Source organism: Falco biarmicus, chromosome 15, assembly GCF_023638135.1.
Source record: "Falco biarmicus isolate bFalBia1 chromosome 15, bFalBia1.pri, whole genome shotgun sequence".
NCBI lineage: Eukaryota > Metazoa > Chordata > Aves > Falconiformes > Falconidae > Falco > Falco biarmicus.
The window spans coordinates 22,295,636-22,304,104 of NC_079302.1; the positions used below are offsets into that span (position 1 = coordinate 22,295,636).

The following is an 8,469-nucleotide window of genomic DNA, read 5'->3' on the forward strand; positions in this document are numbered from 1 at the left end:
GCCCCCTCCCCTCAGCCCGCTCCCCTCAGCCCGCTCCCCTCAGCGCCCTCCCCTCAGCCCGCTCCCCTCAGCCCGCTCCCCTCAGCGCCCTCCCCTCAGCCCCCTCCCCTCAGCCCCCTCCCCTCAGCGCCCTCCCCTCAGCCCCCTCCCCTCAGCCCGCTCCCCTCAGCGCCCTCCCCTCAGCCCGCTCCCCTCAGCCCGCTCCCCTCAGCCCCCTTCCCTCAGCGCGGCGGTGCAACCCGCTGTGCCAGCAGCTTATTCAATAATAATTTTTAATAAATATTTATATTATAAATAATATTGTTTATATATTAATATGTAATAAAATAATATAAACAATATGGATAACTAATCAATGTATTTAACACTAAACTCCAGCAGGGTTTACTCTCGCTCCAGAGTTAATCGCTCCCTCAGGTAACGAGCCCAGGGGCGCTGAGGACTGACCTGTGAGGGGGGAGGCCGCGGAGGCAGTAGGGCCAGGCCAGGCCCGTGCCCCCCGGGCAGCAGACCACCATCTTGCCGGGGACAGGGGCCTCACAGGGCACCGGGTCGCCCTTGAAGGAGACGGTGATGAGCGCGGTCTGCTTGGGCCGCAAGCTCTCAGGGCCTTGGTGACAAAGGCCGGGGGCTCCACCGCGCACTGCAAGGCCATGGGCTGTGGGAAGATGTTTTTGAAGGGGATGGCGGTGGTGCCGCCGGCCCTGATGGGGAAGGGGCCCTGGGGCTTGGGCGGGAGGGCCAGGCCGAAGAGGGGGATGCCGTACCCCCCGAGTGGGGACCAGAGCTGCAGCGTAGCCCTGGCTTTGCCCAGCTGGCAGGGCTTGTAGGTCACCTCCACGCTCACCTCCGAGCCCCCCAGGCTGGCGGGGGCCACTGACATGCGGAATTAAACTCCATAACTCAGGGTAAGTTATAAAGCAGGTCTGTTTATTGTGGCGCCAGGTGCAAGCGGGATCACTCCTAACTTGCACACTTGGTTGTACTCACAATACATATTTATACACTGAAGTTGGTTAGTTCTGCCCAAAGCCTACACCTACTAACTAATTATTGGTTAGTTGCTTTCTCGCTTCAATTTAAAGGTACAGTTCATTTTAAATTTACTGGGCATGCTCCCCGAGCGGGGCATTCACTCTCTTGGTGGGGGGGGGGAGGGGGCTTTGAGTAGGAGGTCTCAATCTCCCACTACCACAATTATTTTATCCTAGTGTCCTTCAGTCTTACCAGTTCAGTAGTTTTTCTTTTAGCAATTAGCACGTCTGTGTCAGAGGGCTACTGATTTACATTCTTGTGGGGCTCATGTACATGTGTACATACTACCTGTCCCTTCTGAAGTGCTGAGCAGGCCGAGCTCCAGACCTTCTCTGGCAGCCAGGGGGGCTCCTGCCTGCCTGTTCATGGTTCCTGTTAGCTATGCAACTGCTGCCTGCCGAGTTTTAGGTTTTTCACTATATTTTCTCGCATCAAGTCACTGATGGTTTTTGCCATCTGGAAGTCAGCGCAGTGGGTCTGCACAGGGGAGAGAAGAGACCCGGGAGGGGGCAGGTCACAAAAGCAGAGCTAGCACCTGGGGAAGAAACCAATGCCCCCCTGCCATCATGCTAGCCGGGGTCCCTTTCCCCTGCCTGTCCCCCCCACGCCATACCCCAGGGGAGTGTCCACTGGAAATGGCCATAAGGACTGCCCAGGCGTGCCGAGCAGGGACAACCCTGCACCCAACCCCCAAGAGATCTTACTGCCACAACCGGGGTGTAAAGTAAAATTCTGGGCACCATGGACCCAGCAAAAGCAGCTCCAACAAGGCAGCAGAGAGGGCTCTGCAAGTGGGTCATGCCCCAGTCCAGCTGGGGACAAGTCCAGCATTGGTGGGAAGACCCCCGGGCTCACGTGGCCGCCCTCAAAGGATCCCTCCATGCAGAGGGCTGATGCTGGCCGGAGGAGCTGCCTCTCAGCCAGGGCAGGCTGGGGTCACCTGGAGAAGGTACTCGGTCTTCTGCTGGGCATAACTCATTATTTTAGTGGTGATGGTCTGCCTAGAGCCCAGTGTGGTGCAGAAGTAGAGGGGCTTCTCTGGCCTGCTCATGGTGGCTTTCAGGTGCAGGCCGTAGTAGAAAGAGCCCAAGTCGCTGCTCTGGAGCACCAGGCGCCCCGTGCTCTCACCCGTTTTCAGGGGCTGGTTCTCAAAGACAAGATCAGCCTGGGAGGAATGAAGGAAAAACCAGTGGGTCAGGCAGAGATGGGGAAGGCCCAGGCTGGGGAAAGGGGTCCCTGGCGTGCTCGCGCAGTGCTGGAAGGCAGCCCAGCACCTTCCCTTACTCCAACTCCCCCTCTCTGGCCAGCGCCTTGCTGCATCTGGGGCAGCGTTCCCTTGGGGGACTGTCCCCAACAGCGCAGAGCCCTCCAGCAGTATCGCAGAAGCTTCCCACCCTCAACCGCACACACCTCCGCCCAATCCAGGCTGCAAACACCCTACCAGTCAGGTAGGGCATGTCCTGCAGCCACTCTGGACTGAAAGTACCCACGCTAAATAAGGAGCGTGAGGCACAAGGACCTGCCACATGAGGTCTGACAGGAGCTTATCACAAGGGGCAGCGTGGCAGACTCCACCAGTGCAGGGCAATTCCCACCTGGGATTTTCTCACACAGATTATTAGTAGGTGGGAGCTGTCACCCTCGGACAGAAGCCCTAGATGGTACATGTAGGGCATCACCCTTCAGGAGTACAGGCTCCCAGAAAGACTGCAGGGAGAAGAGAGCGTACTAGATGAGCTTTGCTCCAACTTGCGACTGTGCAGGAACAGTGAAGTACCGGGGAACACTGACGTGAGGCACTTTGCAACCTATGGCAAACGTCACCGGGACAGCCAGAGGGTTGTCCACCTTGACGGTGGAAGACACTCTCTGCCGAGCAGCGGTGGTCATTTCAACAGTGCCGATGGGTTCTGAGGCGGTGGCCTTGAAAGTCACCATATAGAACAGGTACTCCTTGGTCACCTTGGTAGCAAATTAACGGGGCCAGGACTGAAGTCAGCTGCTTCGATCCACACTGTTAAACTCCCTCCATCTCCAGGACTGAGAAGCTAGAGGCAAACCTCCTGCAGAACAGTTTCTGGCCAGCATTCATTCCCAAACCATGTCCAGGAACTAGCAGTAGAGATGTCTGTGTAACAGCCTCTGGGAAAGTTTCCGGGTGCTGTTTCGCACCCCAATACGGCCAGACTCGGCACTCAGCATGAGGGACAGCATTAAGCCCTGCTCCCTCGTGGCCTCGCCTGCAGAGCTGAATTTTGCTTGTGTGTGATGAGAGAAGGCTTTGGGGAACAGCGCTGCTCTTCACGCCCTTTCCTTCCTTCCCCTTTGCCAGCTTCCATAACTGACGGCCGGACAGCTGATGGCACAGCCCGGCTTCAGCACGAGTGTGCCCTGTGCCGGGGCAGAGCCAACGCCAGGACCCACAGCCGAGGGAGATGAGCACACTCGGAGCGTGACGGGCTTTGGCTGGGCTCTGCCACCCTGACCATCGGACAAGCTGCCTGTGCTAGGAAACACGAGGGTTGACAGCTCTCCGCGCTCCTCTTCCCAGTAAGACCCCTTGGACACAGAGCCCGGTTTCCCCGCAGAACCGCGCTGCTCCCAGGGAGACCATGTGCTCAGGCACGATCAGGTTAGCGCAGGTTAACGAGCCACGGCCCCGCCGCTGGGCTCCGGCAGCTGCTGTGAGCAGGGTCTCTGCCTGCAGCAAACACTCCTGCGCCCGAGTTCGGAGGGTTCGTTTTAGACAGTGACTTTGCGTTCGCCCTGGGCTGGGGGACTGCACAGAGACAGTGACTCAGGTCAGCTAACGCGTTGTTACACCATCAGTTTTCCCAGACTCAGAGACTTCCCCAAGTGGTGCCCTGATGTCCCCTTGCCGGTCCTGATCCACCACGTGGCTCCCCCCTGAGCCAGGTCAGCTCCTGCGCAGAGCACACGTGTCAGAGCAAGCACAGGAGGCTCTGAAAGGCCCTGAAAGCGGGCAAGGAGAAAGTCTCCAGCTGCAGCTGGGAAGATGGCAATGAAAGCGGATGACAGTACAGGGATGAGAAAGCAATCAGTGTTTTGGGGTGAAGTGGCATGTTCTTCTCCCCATGCCCTCAGCTACCAATTGAGACACCCCGGGCATGCCTAGCTGCCACACTGAGGCAGCACCTTACCATCCAGGCTGGGTGGAAGCAGCTCCCCAGTGTGGCTCAATGCCCTTTCGTCCTCCACAGCTGCCATCCAGTTGTATTCCAGCGCCACATTCCCTGTGTTGGACAGCAGGAAAGTGAAAAGCAAGAAGGAGGAGTGAAAAGAAGAGGACTGTGACGTATGAAGGCACGGACTCTAATTGTGGCGCAACCAGAGACACGTTATTGTATAGAAAAGCTCATATTTATATCTCTGGGCCTGGATACAAATTCCAGCTCCATGTACCACCAGGCTCAGGGCAGAAACCATTCCTGCAGTTACATGGCTATATATCACTACAAGCATGCAGACACCTTTTTGCTACTAGATAGCCTAGAATGTTTCTCTTTCTTACTTTCCTTCACATATACCCAGCTGTTCTCTCAACTCCTGCCAGGTCAGACATTCTCCATCCTCCTCTCTCATATCTCCCATCAGTAATGGTCAAACATTCTCTGTACTCCTCTCACACATCTCTTTTCAGACGTTCTCTATCCTCCTCTCCCACATCTCCCCCTTTTTTGTTTGTTAACTGTGACAAGGCAAAGGTTGCGTGTAGCTGGGTGACCATGACCTGATTTATGTTATGGTCAACTAAACGCTGAATACAGGAAAAAAGGCATGGGAGACATAAGGCAAACATCAGTAAGGCGGTTAAGATAATTATAATAAATCCTGCAATACTTTTGATCCACAGCCCAAAGTTTCCCAGCCATAAGAAGAGACCAAAGGCATCCCACCCCTGGCTCTGCTGCAGATCTTTGTTTAAGACTTTTAAGTTTTGTATGCTTTGTGAATTGATTCAGAGAGGTCACTCAGATTCATGCAACACATCACATCAAGTCTTCACACCCATATCTCTGTGCTAACAATAAAAATCAATAGCAGCTCGGTTCTGTAGCAACATATGATGGACAGAATGGACATCTGCTATTAAGCCAAAAAAAAAAAAAAAGCAGTATTCGTAGCATTACTTTCTTTAGCAAGCTAGCAGCCTGATTTACAAAGCAAGTTAAGAGCATGTACTATTCCTACAGAAGAGATTAGAGAAGCAAAAATGCGCTGTGCTGCATTCCAGAACTCAGCCTGAGAGTTACAGGCTGCTGTGAGGTCTGCGTTATAAACATTTGACATGTGGTGGGGTTGTGATTTTGCAAGGGCTGCAATGCCCGTTTGCAATCTTCATTGGCATTATCATAGCTAGTTGTTTTAAATGCAACCCTCGAGCTTCCTCATGCTCAACTTGTAAAATATCCTGAAGCCAATCAGTAAAGTTCGTATATGACTCTTTAGGATCCTGCAAGACTGTGGTGAATGATTCACTAGAGGCTCACCCAGACTCTGGTATCCTGACTGCCTTAACAGCCATCTCCTTAATTTGCAAATAGTTGTCCCTGGGATGCCTTGCCTGAGTCACGGAATTGGCATAATTATTTTCCCCAGCCAACTGCTCATAGTTAACAGCAATTCCCCAATTAAGGTTTTCAATCAAGGCCACTACACGTAGCTCACAAGAAGAATAACCACATCATATACTGCATTGGAGTTAGTACCATGCCAAGCAATGACTATTAGTCATGCAGTGCGAGTGTATAAGGCTCTGCCATCGCTTCAAGAAGGGACACAGCAAATGTACTATGAATCCCCCCTTCCCGCACTGCTTTGCTTAACTCTTTAACAGCTTCATATTGCACAGGCTGACACTCTGGAGGCTGATTTGGTGAATACAATACTGGACATGTCATTGCGATTCCCAAATCCCCTTGCTTAAGCTCTTCCCGCTTGCATTCCTGCCACCGATTCCCCAGACCCCCTTTCACCACCCCTGAAAATACAGTTAACGCATCGGGGCAGGGGTGGGGGGTGGGGGGGTGCAGGGCAAGGAAAAAAGTCTGGTTCCTTTTCTGGATCTATAGGACCTGGGATGAAAAGGTTTATCAGTGTCAATGGAATCACTCTCTGAGATGTCCGGTTCCCACATTTGGTCCTGTGCTGTGAGGGTCGCTGCAATCAGTGACAGGAGCTTTGGGAGCAGAGGAGGTGTGGACGGAATTGCCATCATTGACGGTGTGTTGGGAAGAGTCGCGCTGTCGGTGGAATTTACAGCCTCCTCTGGTTCAGTGCTTATGCTGTCGGTGGAATTTACAGCCTCCCCTGGTTTAGCACTGTTAGTAGAATTAGTCGACACTTGACGAAGAGTATTCAGGATTTGCCACCAAGGTGCTAAATGCATTCCCACCACGGAGTCCCCCTCTGTGGCAGCATCATACAATCGTCTGCCGACTGCTTGCCAGGCAGGAATTTGCAAAGTGCCATCAGGTGGAAAGTCAGGCACTTTGTCACAGATCCATTCTAACAGAGTCACTAGCTGCGGACCCGGCACAGCTCATTGCTGAGCTGCAAGCAGCCGTCGCAGTACATCCAGGCTGCACTGTTGATCTCAGGATAACCTCCCTCTCATCATTCCTGACTGCTCACCTGTATTGTAGGTGATGGGTGCACAAAGTTTCCATGGATCCTGACCCAGTCAGGCTACGCCACCAGTTCAGGGCTCCATGAGCCTCCTGCTTAAGCTCCACGCTGTCAAAGAAAAGGTTGCCATAGAATCTCCCTTTGCTGCTGCATCAAATAGCATCTTTCCTGCGTCTTCCCAAAGCTGAGTGCAAAATGCCGTTGTGGCATCCGCAGCGTGTCCCTGCTTGCGCAGCCAGGCAAGCAAAAATTTCACAGCTGCTTCCTCATACTTTACCCCTTGCCCTTCCAGTATTTTCATTATCATACTGCATATCAATTTTTCTTCACTTGACATACGTGAACCTTTATCATCCCCAGCTGCTCAGCTGTAGAGGTGACGAGGTCCAGACCGAACAGCTCTCTGTACTGCTGCTTTCTTGAGTTCAGCTGGGCATTGCCACCAACTGCTCTATCTTCTGCAGCTTATTGACCATCACGTTGGGGTCACCATTTGTGGCGATTGAGGCACAGACTTTGCAAGGATGGTGAAGCAAAGACCTTTATTGTTAGTTAGTTACAGCTTTTATAAGTTTATACTCTGCACACGTGCTGCTAAAAGCTTTATTATTGGTCAAAATCTACTGTCCACACACCCAGATGCTGTTCACTATAGGCTACTCTCTGCTGTTGACACTGTTTGCTTATCTTCTGGAGGTGAGATCACATTCCTCCTTTGCCTCTGTTTCATCCGGATTTCTTCTTACACTCCCTCAAAGTTATTTACCTCTTTGTTGCAGGATCACAGCTGCACATCATCAAGGCAAGGTCACAGCTGCACATTATCAATGTCAAACCCACTATCTCCATCCTCTGTAATTCACCCTTTTTGTTTTTCAAATAGTCCTTTATAGTGAAGCTGTGGCTGGACATTTGCGACATGTTTTTGGCCTCTCAATAACTGCAAAAAGCTGAGAACCATGAGAAAATGTAATGACCATTGTCGTGGCCCAGAGAACCAGTAGCCCAACATTTGTAATGTCGCTCATATGGCTACCAGGGCATTTTTGCTTGGCACCTTCTCTGGTGGAGCTGTGCCTGGACATTTCCAACATGTTTTTGGCCTCCAAATCACTGTGAAAAGCCAAGAACCATGAGAAAAAATAGCTACTCTTTTATTGGTTCAGAAAGCAGGTAACCCAAATTTTGTGGTGTCCTTCACATGGCTGCCAGGGCAGGATAAGAACCAGCAAGAGAATCTCTTCCTGGCACTTTCTCCAGGGGACCTGTGCCTGGTTGGTTCCATGGAGCTTTTTTGAGTCTGTACAAGTGAAAAAGTGAGCACTTAAATTTCTAACCACAGAAAGAAGGTAGCAGTGCTTTTGTGGTGTCCTTCACACAGCTACCAGGGCAGGGTGAGAACCACCAAGAGAAGTCCTTCCTGGCACCTTCTCCAGGGGAGCAGTGCCATGGGTGGTTTCATGGAGCATTTTACCTCTGTACAAGTGCAAAAGCGAGCAGTTCCTTTTCTCACCCCAGAAAGCAGGGAGCAGAACTTTTGTGGTGTCCTTCACATCGCTACCAGGGTAGGGTGAGAACCACCAAGACAACTCCTTCCTGGCACCTTCTTTGGTGGAGCTGTGCCTGGACTTCCCCAATGTGCAAACCGAGCTTTGTAAGAGTATAAAAATGAGTTAAACTATTCTTGGATCAGGAACCAGGGAGTCAAAGGTTTGTTTGTGTTAGCAGCACGGCTACCAGGGGACAGTAAGATCCAGTGAGTGAACCCCTTTCTGGCACCTTCTC

The 8,469-nt window shown here is 52.2% G+C and overlaps 1 protein-coding gene across 1 annotated transcript; it reads right to left on the reverse strand.

Moving 5' to 3' along the window:
- Nucleotides 1–909: 909 nt before the first annotated feature.
- LOC130159107 (hydrocephalus-inducing protein homolog) lies at nt 910–4,712 on the reverse strand. The gene is made up of 3 exons (XM_056360360.1): nt 4,197–4,712; nt 1,976–2,200; nt 910–1,512 (listed from the first exon to the last, which is right to left on the reverse strand). Exons 1-3 carry the CDS (start codon nt 4,197–4,199, stop codon nt 1,411–1,413), a joined length of 330 nt encoding a protein of 109 aa, XP_056216335.1. The 5' UTR covers nt 4,200–4,712; the 3' UTR covers nt 910–1,410.
- Between the last annotated feature and the right edge of the window lie 3,757 nt (nt 4,713–8,469).